The sequence below is a fragment of the Stigmatopora argus genome, chromosome 22 (assembly GCF_051989625.1).
Source record: "Stigmatopora argus isolate UIUO_Sarg chromosome 22, RoL_Sarg_1.0, whole genome shotgun sequence".
In the NCBI taxonomy this organism is placed as follows: Eukaryota; Metazoa; Chordata; class Actinopteri; order Syngnathiformes; family Syngnathidae; genus Stigmatopora; species Stigmatopora argus.
In genome coordinates, this window is record NC_135408.1 from 2,191,190 (window position 1) to 2,208,161 (window position 16,972).

Sequence of the window (16,972 nt, forward strand, 5' to 3'; positions counted from 1 at the left end):
AAGTGGACGGCTTTCTAACGCGGACTGGTCAAAGGGGAATGCGTGTGCGCATATGTCCTGTCCACCTTGGCTAAATGGTCCCCTTATTAATGATTGCAAATCAAATCTTGAAAATGTACACATTTTCTGGATATCATGGTGACATTGATATTGAAAGTGAAATAACTGTCTATTTCAGAGAAAATTCGTTTATTTCATTTTTTTCCATTGCTAAATATTTCAAAATTCTGAATTAGGACATTTTTAACTTTGTTTTGGGTGGGGGAATACACATTTCAGTCTAGTAATATATATGTACACATAGACACTTTAATTTAAGTAAAAAATAAACTATTACAACATTAACAATCAAAATATGTCAATATTTTACTTAAAAATCAAGTGGCATATTGGAGGGTAAAAAATAAGTCTTTCTATCTTAAAAATAAGAAGAAAAAATGCGACTTTTTTCTGAAAGTATTTCAACAATATTTAAAAAATGTCCATTTACCTCCAGAAAATTTTGAATAAAAGTATATTCTTTAAAAAAATGTGAATGTCTATTTCCAAAATACAACAACAAATCTTGAAAAAATAGAGAAACCCCGCTATTTTTTGAGGTTGATGTTTGTTATTGGTTTTTTTATATGAAGAAATTCAGTATATTCTTTCACAGCTAGTGATTGTCCTAAAAACATTATTTCTCTAACTCCTTTTTGCTTGGATGACAAGTGACTGTGCTAAAAATGTTGATTAAAAGACAACCTAATCATCATGACAGGTTCACTCTTATCCAGCAAAAATTGACCAAGAAGTGAGTTTGTCTGTTCATGTTCTGTAAAAAGTGGTTACCGTATTTACTTGCATATAAGCGTAAATTGCCTTAAAATCATTGAATTTGACAATTTATCGCATATAAGCTGGCCCCTCTCGTATAAAGCACATTATTAGGGTCAATATAAGGAGTTAATTCATCCAGTAATGGTTGTTTTCTTACTGCAAAACAGAAAATAACCAAGTAATAGTAAATGTTACTTTGCCGTACCCTTGATTCAGTCATCTTTTTTTTGTAGTTACAAATACGGTTTATATGCGAGAAAATACGGTAAGGTGATAACAGAGCAGCCAAAGAAAAAAAGATGTATTTACTACAGCGTGTCCTTAACTCAATTACAGCCAATGAGGACACCGCAGGGGTTTGCTAATTACTTGTCGCTGCAGTCAGAGCAGAGGATGTCTCTGCCTTTGGTCACAAATGGCTTATTAGCCAAACTGAGGGAGCACTGCTTACAGTTAAAGCAGTATTCGTGCCAGGAGCCTCCTTCGCAGGTCACCACGTTCACCCCTTTGCCGAAACCTGGGCCAAAGAAAAACGTTTTTTGTTTTTTTGTTTTTGCAACACACCCAAAAATACACCAGATGGAGTCTTTTTCCAAAGGTGAATGGAGGTGGAAAAAAGGAACCTGTAATGGCGATTTGGCATCCACTGCATTTCTTAGCCACGTTGCTCTTGTAGCAGTCCACACAGAAGACCTGGTCCTGGTGGCTGGTGAAGCTGGACCCAGCTAGAGGCTTGGAGCAGGAGCTGCACACGAAGCAGTGACCGTGCCAAGGCTGCTCATGGTAGTTAACTCCTCCGGACACTATTGGCTGCACAAGAGTCACCGTACACGTGGCTCAGTTGTGATAAGTGATCCCGACGCGTGACCGGACGTTTGGCCGACGGACGTTTGGCCGACGGACAGTTCGCCGAACGGACGTTTCGCCGAAACGGGGTTCGCGCGCTCGCCCTGCCCCTGGATCGTGTGTGTACATGTTTTTCAACCTCGGCCCATGGGCCATATATGGCCCGTTACAGATAACATTCATTTAGGAATAACAAGGGCATGTACTGCCCCCCGCTGGACATATTTCTAAATACAAGTACGTACTACAATGTGCTGCCATTTTTTTTATTTTATCCTTGCGTTTAAAGTAGTAGCCATTTGGACACGCAATGTAATTCATCAAAGCTGGGGATTGATGTCTGACACTGAGAAAAAACAACACGAAGACCTATGTGAAATTCTAAGTGCCTTGGACAGACTAGATGGCTTAGAGAACAATACCTGAAAATGCCATGGAACACACTTTTACTTCTAGTTTAATATTAAATAATTTCCCATTATTTTAGGAAATATATATTCAAAATGATTTGCTGAGAACCTTAATTCAAAGATTAATCTCAACGTTTTCTATGATGGTGTAAGTTTTCTGGAGTAGGATTTCTGGATTTACAATTTCATTATTGTAGTACTTACTGTTACTACTACTTTATTTTCTCTATTTCTTCTGTCACGTACTGTTCTGCATGATCTCCAAATGGCTACTACTTTAAACGCAAGGATGAAATAAAAAATATAAAAAATTGGCAGCACATTGTAGTACGTACTTGTATTTAGAAATATGTCCAGCGGGGGGCAGTACATGCCCTTGTTATTCCTAAATGAATGTTATCTGTAACGGCCGTATATGGCCCGCGGGCCGAGGTTGAAAAACATGTACACACACGATCCAGGGGCGGGGCGAACGCGCAAATCCCGTTTCGGCGAAACGTCCGTTCGGCGAACTGTCCGTCGGCCAAACATCTGTCGGTGAAACGTCCGTCGGCGAAACGTCTTTTTCGGCGAATCGTCCGAGTACCATCCCGACGTGGTTGTTTTCTGACCTTTTTGCAGGAGACGCAGATCTTTGCGAACTTGTTGTCATAGCAAGGGCTGCAGTAAATGTCACTTTCTTTGGCAATGAAGTTCTGCGATGCCATCGGTCGTTTGCAGTGGCAGCAGGTAAAGCACTCGTCGTGGAATGAGTTGCCTTTGTACTCCACGCTCTCCGTGCCTGGAAAAGAAGATTCATACCAAGTTAGTTCAGTTGTTCACTGAAAGCTTTCCTAGTTCATTATTTGACTCAAAATATCTCAGTCAAAACAAACCTTCCCTGATATGTAAAAAATAGTGATACTTTTAAATTTGCAAAGGTTTGATATTAAACAGCTAACATTTAAACAGTTAACAATGGTAACACTGAATAAATAAAAGCCCCCTTGTTGCACAATATCATGAGCTCCAGCAGTGATATGATCAAGAATATTAACATTTATATACCATCCATCTGCTTCTAATTATTTGAAGCCACTTTGGTAGTTTCTAAACTTGATTATTAATGATGAGCTTACATGAGTCAAGAGAAAATGTTGGAATTAAAGACCAACCAGTAACATTTTACCATGGCATTAAAAGTGTCAAAACAATTTTTGACCTACCAAAAATCAAAATATTTGGATGTAATATTTGTTTTGACACTTTTGTAATCTATAGTTAGAACTTGGCAAGATATGTCCATGTACTGAATAAGATGACCAGCAATATAAATATTACAAAGCATCATTGAGTATCTTTCTAACTACCAATTCCCAATTCCCATTTTATCTTATTGGGATTTATGTTATGTATGTATGCTGTAGTCATCACATGATTGAATAACCTTTGACAGACATCCATTTTGTTCTAAATGCCCATACTTTATGAAAACTATATCTGTATGCTGTTTTATATGGACTGGAAGTCACACAAATGCTCACATGCAGCTTATTTGGTGTTATATTTTCACTCATAGATGCAAAAAAGTAGCTATATAGCTTTCCGTCTACCTCCAGAGTAGTTATACTGAAGATGAAGACTATACTGGATTTCATAGCGATTTAGAGTGAGATTGAGTTTGGTAAACAAATTATAGAAATACCTCGTCTATCGCGGTAAATAGTTTTCAAGAACCTGCCACAATGCGTGAATGAAGTGAATTGTTTTTGAGGTATCTATTTATTATTATTTGGACTTTTAAACGTCTCTATACAGTAATAGTACCTTGACATACGGGCTTAATACGTTCCGGGACCGAGCTCGTGTGTCAATATACCCGTATCTCAAATCAATTTCAAATTAATAGAAATGAACTAAATACAAATTAATTCATTCCCACCCTCGGAAAAAACACCAAAAAGAGTATATTACAATGGAAAAACATCTTCTCATTCAACACCTACTCACAAAGTAACAAATAACTATCTAGTGTTTATGATCTTCAATACTAAAATGTCACGTTACTGAGTAGAGACAGACGCCGCGGACGAGAGAGAGAAAGCACAGAAGGGAGACTTGATGGACACGCTCGTAACATAACAAACTTTAACTTAGATTACTATGCACACTTAAAAATAAGTTTTAAACTTACGTTACACTACATTTAAACCTTCTTGTGCAATAACCGAGTCAGATGTTAATATATTCCACCGCGGCTTTCGAGGCGGAACTTCCTGCTTCTCCGTGCCTCAGAAACGAGTGTTCGTTTCATCCAGTTAGTTTTTTTTAAATTATCGAACAAGCCACGATTCGCTTTGAAGGGTTTTTCTGGTGTCTTTTTTAGATGCTTGCTGTGCTTTCAAGTCCATGTAGATTCCGCTGGCTTTTTGCATATTATCGACTCGGTCACCCTATCTCCTACTGACTGTTTATCTTTTATCCATATTAAAAGAAGGCTCTCCATGTCGTTATGAATGTCACTGCGCAGCTTGGAAATTATGGTTAGTCCTTTGGAAGGCTTGATATCCTTCTGCTTAAGCATGGTAAATATTGTTGAAGTACTCCTCTGGTATTGGCGAGCCAGCTCAGTCACGCGTACACGACACGTTTTTCCATTATTTCGTGCTTAATATCGATTGTCAGCATACGCTTTTTCTTCTCACTACCCTTCATTGCACCGGCTTGCTTAGGACCCATTTTTTCCCCCTTAATTCTTCAGTGATTAACGCAAAAAAAACACGTGAAAAATGCAACCTGTATGCCGAGAGCTTGTAGATATCTTTACGCGATGGAGATGCGGTGAGAAAGACAGTGCGCTGTTATCATAAGCAGGCTCTTGTGTACTCGGCCACCAGGCTGTCTTGTAGGCTCGTATCTCAAATGTCTCATACCTCAAGGCAAATATTTGCTTGGAATTTTCCTCGTATTTCAAATTTCTCGTATGTTTGGTCACTCGTGTGTCAAGGTATTACTGTACTATTATTTAATTCCCGAACATAGACACTGCCCTCTATTGGCCAGAGGAATAATCTCCAATTGTGATGCTTTTTTTCCTTTATTTCATGAACTATTATTTAACTCCCAAAGGTAGACACTGCCTTCTAGTGGCCAGCGAAAAAAATCTCCAATTGCTACTTGCCATTTTCTCCCCATTTCATGTTTGTACTATACATATACAGTGATACCTTGACATACGAGCAATTTGAGATACGAGTAAAATATCGAGCAAATATTTACCTTGAGATACGAGACACATTTTGATATACGAACATACAGCTGCTGCTTATGAGAACATAATTATCTCGGCGCAACTCCCTCGTGTAAATGTCTCTACGAGCACTAGGCGGAGCATTTTTTCAGTGTTTTTCCCCCCAGTGCAGAATGGTGTACACGTGGTTGAGCTTGCTCGCTAATACGAGAGGAGTACACTACTTCTCGTTGGCAAGTGATCGCACGCTATCCTATTGTGAGGAATATTTTGAAGAACAAAAGCAAACAACCCTCGTTAGGTTGCAGCTGAAAGTCAGGGTGCAGGTGCGGCAAATAGAGCCAACCCGGGAGAAGATAGGTATAAAAATGTAAAACAAAATTAGAATTAAGTTTAGTATAATGTTAGATTAAACTTATTTTTGAGTGTGTCTGTATCGTAATCCAAGTTCATTGGAAAGTCTCTCTCTCTCCCCTCCGCGAAATCTGTCTAATTTTAGCCCTATTAAACATCATAACCACTAGATAATTATTTGTTACTTTGTTAATAGATGGTGAATTAGAACAAATAAAAATGGTATTCCATTCCAATATCCTGTTTTTTCAGAGGGTTGGAACGAAGTAATTTGTTTTTAGTTAATTTCTGTGGGAAACGTTGATTTGAGATACGAGTAAATCGACAAACAAGCTCAGTCCCGGAATAAATTAAGCTCGTATCTCAAGGCACCACTGTATACACAGCACAACATACACTAATACCCAGCCACTTTGTGGATTGAATGTCGTGGATTCACCTCATCGCAGCTTGTATCTGCCAAGTATAGCTAAGCTATCTAAATAAAGATGCCTATTTAGACAGTTGTTCTCCATTTTGTACTTCTAACTACAATGTATGTTGGTTCTTAACCGCAGTAAAAAATCCCCCTCAAATGCAATTCATACCCTAATGCAACATATATACTAAGCTGCGACCTACAGCCCGAAAAATACAGTTTCTGCACCTTATTAAATTAGTTTTACCGGCAAGTATGGGTTTATAGCAGATGTGGCAGCGAGGGGCCTCTTCTCTGGAGCAGCACTTGCCACAGAGGATGCGGTCATCCTTGGTGGTGAACGGCTCCTTAGCCAGTGGCTTGTAGCATTTGGCGCATCGGAAGCAATCCTCATGCCAGTAGCGGCCTTTGTGGCTCAGCTCCTGATGGGAGCCAGCGTCACACGCAGGTACCAAATACTGCGTTTACTGAAAGATGCAAGTGCGTTTACATTACCTTGGATTCCACGGAGATGGGTCGTTGGCACTCGGCACAGCTGTTGGCACAGAACTTGGTGTGGCAGCGTACACACACCGGACGGCCCTTGTTGCGTACGAACCTCCTGCCGCCGAGGTCCTCGCGACAGTAGAAACACTGCGCGCTGGTTGACATTTTTAATCTCTGCCACAACTAAACACAAATAACAAACTCCATCAGATAAAGATTTGAGTCATTGGTGCTTTAACTATACAGTGGTACCTCGTCATACGACCGCTCGTCATACAAAATGCTCGTCTTACGGGGGAAATTTCGATCGAATAATTCGCCCGTTATGCGGTCAAAATTTCGTGATTCGACCAAGCCAGGTCTTTTTTGCATATCTTTTGTGTATAACAATATTTACGAGCACGGAACTAATTAATTCAGACGAGTTTCTCATACGACCAGGAAACGCACAACGCGCATGCAAAAAGAGGGCTTTCTGGGTAATGAAGTATACTCCTGCACACATTACCCATAGGCAATGGCAACCTTTCTCAGACTAAAACTTCATTAGCCACAATCACTACGTGGGAAGCTCAGCTATGTCATTTCCTGTTATTCTTTCTTAGGAAAGGTCCCGCGATCGTTCCTTAAAGACTATTTCTCGTTGGCAAGTGGTCGTGCGTTATCCTATTATGAGGACATTTGTGTGCATCATTTTGGGAATATTTTGAAGGCAATACAACAGCAAGCAGTCCATCGATAGCGAACGTGAGGGCGGAGGCGTGGCAAACCGCTAACCCGAAAAACGAAGGTAACAAAAGATTACAACAAAATTAGAATTCAGTTTTGTGTAAAGTTACATTAAACGTATGTTTGAGTGTCTGTATATATTAATCCAAGTTAATTTAAATTTGTTTGTTCCGTTTATGAGTGCGTTGTCGTGGGAAAAAAAAGGAACCCCCCGCCCACGCCCCCAAACGTCTCTGTCTCCCGTCGGCGAAATCTGCCCAATTTTAGTTAGATTAAACACATTTTATTACTATTAAACCACTAGTTATGTGTTACTTTGTTAATAGATGGCGAATTAGAAGAAATAAAACATTTTTTCCAATCCAATATCCTGCTTTTGGTGTTTTTTCAGAGGGCTGGAACGAATTAATTTGTTTTCCATTCATTTCAATGGAAAACGTCCGCTCGAGTTACGAGAATCTCGTCATACGAGCTCAGTTCCGGAACGGATTAAGCTCGTATCTCGAGGTACCACTGTATAGGTTAAAGGTGCTATTAAATACTACAGCAACTAACCTAAAAAAAAGCTCCAAGTGCACAAGGAGCGTGATGGAATCCTTAGCTTTGTGTTGCTTTTAAAGTTTTGACCAGTGCATTAATGGATACTTTAAGTAAATGACCTGTTCCTCATCCAGTCTCATTGTATACCAGTTAGTGCCAACACAAAGAGGTAGTGTACACCTTCAAATTCGTAGGGCCAGCTGATGTAAAAAAAATCTTTTCAACACCTTGAGATACGAGCTTAATGCATTCCGGGACCGAGCTCGGATGTCAATTTACTCGTATCTCAAAGCATTTTTTCCCATATAAAATAACTAAATACAAATTACAGTCATTACCACTACTTACGAATGCCTCTCGGTACAAAATTTTCAGGTTAAGATTTTTTTTTATGCAAAGGAGTGATTCGAGATACAAAAAAGATCCAAGTTACGAAATCCCCCCAAGAAGAAAATGCATTTCCTTATCTGTTATTTTATTTTGAAAATATTGTCGCGGATGATTTTTCTTAAGATTTCCCTTCAAAGTAACACATTTGAGATAAAGATAAACAGTTACCCGGAGATAGCTTCGAGTCGATGTGCGAAAAAGCCAGCGGATCTACATGGACTTGAAAGCCAAGCAAGCATCTGAAAAAGGGTTCTTTTCAACACCAGACCCTTTCACTCCTTCAAAGTGAGTCATAGCTGGTTTGATAATTTTAACAAACAAAGTGGGATACACTTGGTTCTAAGACATGGAAAAGGACGAAGTTCCGCCTCGAAAACTGCGGTGGAATACATTAACATCTATGCCTCAGTTATTGCACAAGAAGGTTTAAATTTAGTGTAACGTAAGATTAAAACTTATTTTTAAGTGTGTATAGTAATCTAGGTCTAGAGTTTAATTCTCATGGTCGCAGGGGGGCACTGGAGCCCACCCCAGCCGACTCCGGGCCAGTGGCGGGGGACACCCCGAATCGGTGGCCAGCCGATCACAGGGTACAAGGAGACGGACAACCATGAACTCACACCCATACCTAGGGGTAATCCAGAGTGTCCAATCAGCCTACCATGCATGTTTTTGGAATGTGGGAGGAAACCGGAGTACCCGGAGGAAACTCACGCAGGCCCGGGAAGAACATGCAAACTCCACACAGATGGGCATGACCTGGATTCAAACCCAGGACCACAGAGCTGTGAGGCCGACGCGCTAACCACTCACCCCATCGGTCCGCCAGAGTTTATTCTCATTAAAGGGAATTGTGAATCCAAACAGCACAGAAGCAATTTTTTAAAACTTGTTTTAAATTTATTTAGGTGATGAGTTGATTTGTTTTTTATTTTAGCAACCTATTTCTGAAAATGCATTGAACAGCTCAAAAATTGGTTGTATTGACCTGTAGACCACATAGAAACAATTAATTATTCACACATTTCTGAGTATTAGAGAGATATATGTTGTGATTTTGAAATGCACATCAATTTTCAGACAATTAATGGATAAATAATTGCTTCTAAAACTTTAATAGAACAACCTAATGTTTTGTTACATTTCATTCTTTCTACTTTTTCCTACTTCTGAAAGGCACAGACCTCATACGTAGCATAGCATCTCGTCTTTAAACTTGCCAATATGGTTCCAAAATAAACTTCCTGCATTTCAACCACCAACCTGCAGTTCACTTTTGCCACTTGGAACTGGTGGGGACTAATCGCTAACAGGAAACCTTGCCGCGAATTCCACCCAGGTCAAAAGGAAAGAAAATCCCATTCAGGTGACGTCACCCGACAAGTCTCAACTTTTTTTCTCAGCCTTTTTTTAATCATAAACCATGTGTTTGACTGCAGATAGCTATATATTGTAGCTATCATTATCCTGCACAGTTAAGTGTGAATAAAAACCTTCAAGGGAGTGTGCAAGTGTGTGCGATCATAGCATGTATTAAGGAGGTTGAAGCGTGTTAAGTGGGAAGTGTGTATTTTACTACTTGGGCATGTAACGGTTATAAATATTAATACAGGATGCATGTTGGGCTTGGGGGGAAGTTTGGCCCCATGCGTGCACAACGTGGTGCCCCTTCGTCAGACACTAGGGTAGGGGTGGCCCACATGTTAGACACAAAGAGCAATTTTAAACAGAGAGTCAAAGAGCCACAACACGCAGTAAATTGCCAAATCAGACAGAAACAAACACACAAAAACAATTACCGTATTTTCACGACAATATGGCGCATCGTATTTTTAGCCGCAGTGTCAGTAACGAGTGCTATTTCTATATTTTAAACACACAAAGGACGCACCGTTTTTTTAGACGCATATATATTATATATGAATATCTAACCGCAATAGCGCTGGCTACCGGAAGCAGCCCCAGACTCTATTTCCGGTTTCCGGTGCGCAGTGACTGCTGGGATATATAGTTCGTGCACGCTACACCCACACACTAAAAGCACGTGTTTAAAAAGGCAACGGAAGCAAAACTGAGTTCGGTTGTACTTTATTTAGCCATTTTACAACTTACTCATGTCATCATCATCCACAAATCCATCAAAGTCCTCATTTTCTGTGTCCAAATTGAACAATTGTCCAAATGAGTCATCGAAAACGCTGAGTTTTATACGTTTGTTCAGGCGGCCACAGTCCATTCGCAAATAGTAGCTAGCTAGTAGCTAGCGTAACTTTTCCAACGGTGCTTTCCATGCTTCGTCAAGCTGTGTTCATGTCGATGTATACAGGCCACAATCCATTGGGTGTATTGACGAAAGAACTACTACATATCCCAGCAGTCACTGCGCAGTACTTTGTCTACGGGAAAATAGTAGATTTGGTGTACCCTATCAACTGATTCATTTTATTTTATCGTGATAACAATTTTAGTATTGGTCCATATATAAAGCGCACTGGATCATAAAGTGCCCTGTCTATTTTGGAGAAAATTTAACACTTTTATGTGCACCTTATAGTCCTGAAAATACGGTAAAACCATATTATTCACCATAACACTTTCTTCCCCTTACAAAATATATAATAATATATCATTTATTATTTGTTTTTAATGAGCCCTAATAATTTGAGTGTGTTTTAAGGTAGAATAAAAATAAGAGAAACATGAGACGAGGCAAAGATCCACAGTATATACAAAATACGATAAAAAGCAAAGAGCCGCATTCATTTTGGCCAGGACCCGCGTGTTCGCTAGGGCGACATTAAATCAACACCCATGCCGAGCTATCTGACATCACACAGATTTTTCACATTTGTCTGCACAACATCTGCATCGGGCCCAAATGTTGGCATGAGCTTACCGACCAAGAATGTGCTGGAACACACAGAAACAGGAAGTCTCTGTAGCAAGACTGCCAGCGCGGTACAAACGCAGACACTCTGACAATTGCATTTTTTCCAATACAGTAATGCCTTGACATACGAGTGCCCCGACATACGAGCAATTTGAGATATGATTAAAATTTCGAGCAAATATTTACCTTGAGATACGAGACAAATTTTGATATACGAGCATTCGAGACAGCCGCGAGAGGCTGCTTATGAGAACATCATCTTGCCGCAACTCCCTCGTGTAAATGTCTCTACGAGCATTGGGCGCAGCGTTGCATTTTTTTCAGTGTTTTTTTCCCCAGTAGTCAGTGCAGAATGGCGGAGGAGCTTGCTCGATAATACGAGAGGAGTAGATACTACTTCTCGTTGGCAAGTGGCCGTGCGTTATCCTATTGTGAGGACATTTTTGCACATCATTTTCTGAATATTTTGAAGGGAAGACAAAAGCAAACAACCCTCAATAGGTTCCTTTTAAAAACTGCATCTGAAAGTCTGGATGGAGGCGGGGCAAATAGAGCCAACCCGGGAGAAGAAAGGTATAAAAATTTAAAACAAAATTTGAATTAAGTTTAGTGTAGGATCAGATTAAATTTATTTTTGTGTGTGTCTGTATCGTAATACAAGATCATTTAAATTTGTTTATGTTATGTTACGAGCGTGTTGCCGTTCAAAAAGTCTCTTTCTCTCTCAGTCTCTCTCTGTCCCTCTCTCTCTCACCCCCGCAAAATCTGTCTAATTTTAGTACTATTAAACATTATAACCACTAGTTATTTGTTACTTTGTTAATAGATGGTGAATAAGAACAAATAAAAATGTTTTTCCATTCAAATATCCTGTTTTTTGGTGGGGTTTTTCAGAGGGTTGGAACGAATTAATTTGTTTTTAGTTCATTTCTATGAGAAACGTTGATTTCAGATACGACTGAATCGACGAACGAGCTCAGTCCGGAATCCATTAAGCTCGTATCTCAAGGTACCACTGTACAGTGATACGAGGTTAATTCGTTCCGGGACTGAGCTTGTATGTCGATATTCTCGTAACTCGGACGAACGTTTCCCATTGAAATGAACTAAAAACAAATTAATTTGTTCCAACCCTCTGAAAAAACACCAAAAACAGGATATTGGATTGGAAAAAATTGTTTTATGTCTTCTAATTCGCCATCTATTTACAAAGTAACAAATAACTACTGGTTTAATATTAATAAAATGTGTTTAATAGAACTAAAATTAGACGGATTTCGCGGAGGGTAGAGAGAGAGGGACATAGAGGGGGCGGGACGAGCAGGGGAGACTTTTTGCACCAGTGAATCGTAATATAACATAAACAAATTTAAATGAATTTAGATTACGATGCAGACACACTCAAAAATATGTTTAATCTAACCTTACACTAAACTTAATTCTAATTTTGTTTTACATTTTTATAACTTTCTTCTCACGGCCGGGTTGGCTCTGTTTGCCCCGCCTCCACCCTGACTTTCACTATCGATGGGCTGTTTGCTTTTGTATTCCCTTCAAAATATTCCGAAAATGATGCACACAAATGTCCTCACAATAGGATAACGCACAACCACTTGCCAACGAGAAGTAATATATACTCCTCTTACTAGCGATTACTCCGCCATTCGCGCTGAGTGACGGGACAAGAAACACTGAAAATAATGCAATGCTCCGCCCAGTGCTCGTAGATATCTGTTATACACGAAAGAGATGCGCCAAAAAAGACAGTGCGCTAAAATCATAAACAGCCTCTCATGTCTTGGCCACCTGGCTTTCTCGTATCTCAAAATTTGTCTCGTATCTAGAGATAATTATTTGCGCGAAATTTTACTCGTATCTCGAATTGCTCGAATGTCGGGGTGCTCGTATGTCGAGGTACCACTGTATTAGTAAATTATGTTAATTAATTTACACAACTGCAAAAAGTACCTGGAATCTATTCAGAACAAAACAATGTTATCATAGTTATTGGAGGGAACTATGAAGGGCACAGAATACTGTTAATAAAAGAAGAAGGTAGTTTTATTTATTTGTGTCATTTTTGACAGCAAGTTATCACAGAACTTTAGTAATTCCGTTACAACATTCGAACCTATTTAACTAAGACGCAAGATGTGATAGCAAGTTTGTCTCAACATTTCAAATACTATCAATTTCCCCTCATATCAATATCCACAGCATTTTTGTTATGTTCAGGTCAGGTTAAAAAGGCAAAACAAAATGAATAAACTATTGTCGTGAGGATTGTTGAATTGTACAAACTATTCGACATCAATCTCAATGCTAAATCTCTCTATGCTAAATATTTCTCTCTATTTCTCTCTATGCTAAATATTTTCCTGACACATAGTAAAACAAAAAGTCCTTTTTAGGCAGTCAATGATTTAAGTGTTAAAGCAGAAAGCTGGATGTGTCTTGGAGGGGATTTTTGCCAGGACTGTAGAACAATTTAAGTGATCCAAGGCAACCGTTTTTACAGTCTGCGGAAACTTTTGGCAAGGTTTTGGGGGGGGAAATGCTTAACCTTTGGAGAGTTTGAAAGAGGTTTCTGAATGCATGAATGCAACTGTGGTATTGACTAGACTGACACAATCCTTGTCTGATAACATTGGAATTATAAATTCTAGATAGTGGCAGAAACTACACAACAATGCTTCAAAAATCATGCTATTATTCAAGAACTGAAATATAAATGAAAGTCAGTCTTTGTGCAATCATATTCCTTCCTAGGTAAGCATTACCATTTCCATTCCAAATGGTTGACCAAATGGTAAATATTGAGTCGTATACTTTTATAGCCCACATTGTTACAATGATTTACATTGAGCCAGCAGTAGCAGACACAATTAAGTGTACTCGCGTCTGGCCAGTCAGAGCACGTTTAACTACGGTGAGATGGTGATGCCCTGAGCCCTGACTGGCACAAGTGAGTTTTTTTCACGTTTTACTTGAATTATAGTCATAGGACGTCAAAATATATTTTGTTTCGCCTTTTATCTGTTTATCTTTTCTCTATTTTGACTAAATGACCGTATCGGCCGCATTGTCTTGCGTCATGACATCACGGCGCCATTGCGTCATGACATCGTATAATAGCGTGGTCAACTTGCAGTTTCGTGCATGTCGTGTTTTTATGCGCATATAAGGCGTACCCTCAATTCAGTCATTTTTTTTGTCAGACAAAAGCGGCTTATATGCGAGTAAATACGGTAAACCTTCTTGTGCAATAACGGAGGCAAAGATGTTAATGTATTCCCCCGTGGCTTTCAAGGCGAAACTTCCTTGTTCACCATGCCACAGAACCGAGTGTTCATTTTTTTAAATTATCGCACCAGCCTCGATTCACTTTGAAGGGTTCAGCTGATGTTTAAGGAGTCCCCTTTTTCAGGTGTTTGTTTTGCTTTCAAATCCATGTAGATTCCGCTGGCTTTTTTCATATTATCGACTCGGTCATGCTATTTGCTGCTAACTGTTTATCTTTTATCCATATTAAAAGAAGGCTCTCCATCTTGTTATGAATGTCACTGCGCAGCTTGGAAATTATGTTTAGTCTTTTAGAAGGCTTGATATCCTTCTGCTTAAGGATGGTACATATTGTCGAAGTACTCCTCTCATATTGGCGAGCCAGCTCAGTCAGACGTACACCACTCATGTTTTTTTATTATTTCGTACTTAATATCAATTGTCAGCATACGCTTTTTCTTCTCACTACCCTTCATTGCACCAGCTTGCTTAGGAACCATTGTTTTTCCCCTTAATTCTGCACTGATTAAAAATGCAACCTGTATGCCCAGTGCTCGTAGATATCTTTACGTGGGGGAGATGCAGCGAGAAAGACAGTGCGCTGTCATCATAAGCAGCCTCTTGCGGACTCGGCCACCAGGCTGTCTCGTATGCTCGTATCTCAAATGTGTCTCTTATCTCAAGGCAAATATTTGCTTGGAATTTTCCTTGTATCTCAAATTTCTCATATGTTGGGGCACTCCTATATCAAGATATTGCTGTATTTGACTATAGTTGATTCTGCACACCATGTTTACGGATGTTGGGACTTTTTATGTAGTTAATCAGTAATTGCAACTACTTACAGGACACTTTTTAAAAGTTATTGATTATTCAATGATAACCAACACGACGACTGAAATGGGATTATTCCCTGGTCGCTCTCACAGTTCAGAATGGATTGTAATTCTATTATTGTCGAAAGCGGCCAATGAGCTCAACAGATACTCGGACTCAAAAACAAATGTAGTAAGCTATCACACCTGCTTTTAAAGAATAGTCATTCTTGTTTATGCTATTATAAGGAACATGACCACAGGCTGTAGAAAACCATATATTTATGTTTGACTCTATAGCTACTTTTGATGCTTTTTTAAAGCTATTTTGGATAGTGACAAGTCCTTGAAGAATCTATCCTGATTTTGTGTACAGTACATGGACACAAACACACTCAAACAGAATAATAAATTGCTTAACAATAATTTTAATTGAACTTTGAGTGTGTTTTTTGTCTCAACACTTCGATCACAAGGGCTGGAGAGGAAACTTGCTAACTGGAAACAGATTGCAAGACTTCCAAAAGTCTTACACACTCACACACTCATAACCACTAACAGAGACAACGCCCCATGCAAAAACTTTTATGCTTGTTTCCTTGTTAGATTTGGGACATTTTTGCAAGGCAAACTAAGAAATCACAAGATGTGTGATTATGATATCAGCATCGTGATCAGACAAATGTAGTTTCTTAGTCATGGACAGATGGCGGTTTGCTTTTACCCATTATCAATATATAATTAATATTATGAATATTAATCACGGCGTAGTGTCATACGGGTAAGGAAAGTAATTTGTAGTTTTCCCCCAAAAATAAATAAATAAATAAAAAGAGCAAGTTAAATGAGACGTGCAGTCATTTTTTTTCTGGTGCTTCTTACCGGGTTAAGTTTGAGTTGCGTGGCCGCGGATGTGCGTCTCACCCCGCGTGTCGGGAAGCGGTTGGACTCGGCGATGTTCACTTCGCACCTGGTCCAGTTCACGTCTGCGGGACATAAACAACCAAGGGGAGACCGAATGAAGCCAGAACGTTTCAAAATAAAATCCAAATTAGGATTTCCTTGTGAAACTTTCAAAATAAAACGGCTAACCTGCAGTTCAATATATATAGTATACTACACAATGTACACCAGTGGCGGTCCGTGAATTTCCTAGTGACGCCTTCAGCTATCGGAATCAATCCAAACCAAAAAACTATTTTATGGCTATAAAACCAGCTACAGCTGCGACACATAATGATGTACACATACATATTCAAATTAAATCTCTGTATCTTTATTTGTTTGTCTGCTTAATACTATTATTTTGAATAACCACTCTGCATTGTCATGTGAATAAGCAACCTGATCCAACTGCTGCCCTCTGGCAGAGGCTACAGGTGTCACAAAGCACGGACAAATAGACTTAAGGACAGTTTTTTTCCCCACAGCCATCAGGAACTTGCGTTAGCACGACAAACAATCCCTTCTGTGCAATAACTTTGGGGTGTGCAATATCTTAGATTGTGCAATATTTTAGAATTTACCTTGCCACGATGTGACTTTTTATATTTTTATTTTACTTATTTATGTTTTTTTAACTGTGAAAACGCACTTTGTGGAGTAGCACCACCAATTTCGTTATACACAGCTGTGTACGATGACAATAAAGGCTTTTGATTGATTTGATTTTGGGAAGAAACATGACCCTGTGTGTTTACTTTAAAAAATACTCTAAAATTACTGAGGCAACCTTTAGAATTCATAGTATCTTAAAATAAACTC

General features: G+C 39.2%; 1 protein-coding gene across 1 annotated transcript; it reads right to left on the reverse strand.

Annotated features, from left to right (window-relative positions):
* Positions 1–170: 170 nt before the first annotated feature.
* fhl1b (four and a half LIM domains 1b) lies at positions 171–16,235 on the reverse strand. Its single transcript, XM_077593152.1, has 6 exons — positions 16,091–16,235; positions 6,572–6,745; positions 6,324–6,498; positions 2,687–2,856; positions 1,443–1,629; positions 171–1,336 (listed from the first exon to the last, which is right to left on the reverse strand). Exons 2-6 carry the CDS (start codon positions 6,725–6,727, stop codon positions 1,185–1,187), a joined length of 840 nt encoding a protein of 279 aa, XP_077449278.1. The 5' UTR covers positions 6,728–6,745; positions 16,091–16,235; the 3' UTR covers positions 171–1,184.
* Positions 16,236–16,972: the final 737 nt, after the last annotated feature.

What these genes read in the sequence shown, in the direction of transcription:
- fhl1b (XM_077593152.1), bottom strand. Translation starts at nt 6,727, where the DNA reads ATGTCAACCAGCGCGCAGTGTTTCTACTGTCGCGAGGACCTCGGCGGC. An exon ending in TCTGCGTCTCCTGCAAAAAG is followed by an intron (nt 1,630 to 2,686) that starts GTCAGAAAACAA and finishes ACTCTTGTGCAG; the next exon opens with CCAATAGTGTCCGGAGGAGT. An exon ending in ATGCCAAATCGCCATTACAG is followed by an intron (nt 1,337 to 1,442) that starts GTTCCTTTTTTC and finishes TCTTTGGCCCAG; the next exon opens with GTTTCGGCAAAGGGGTGAAC.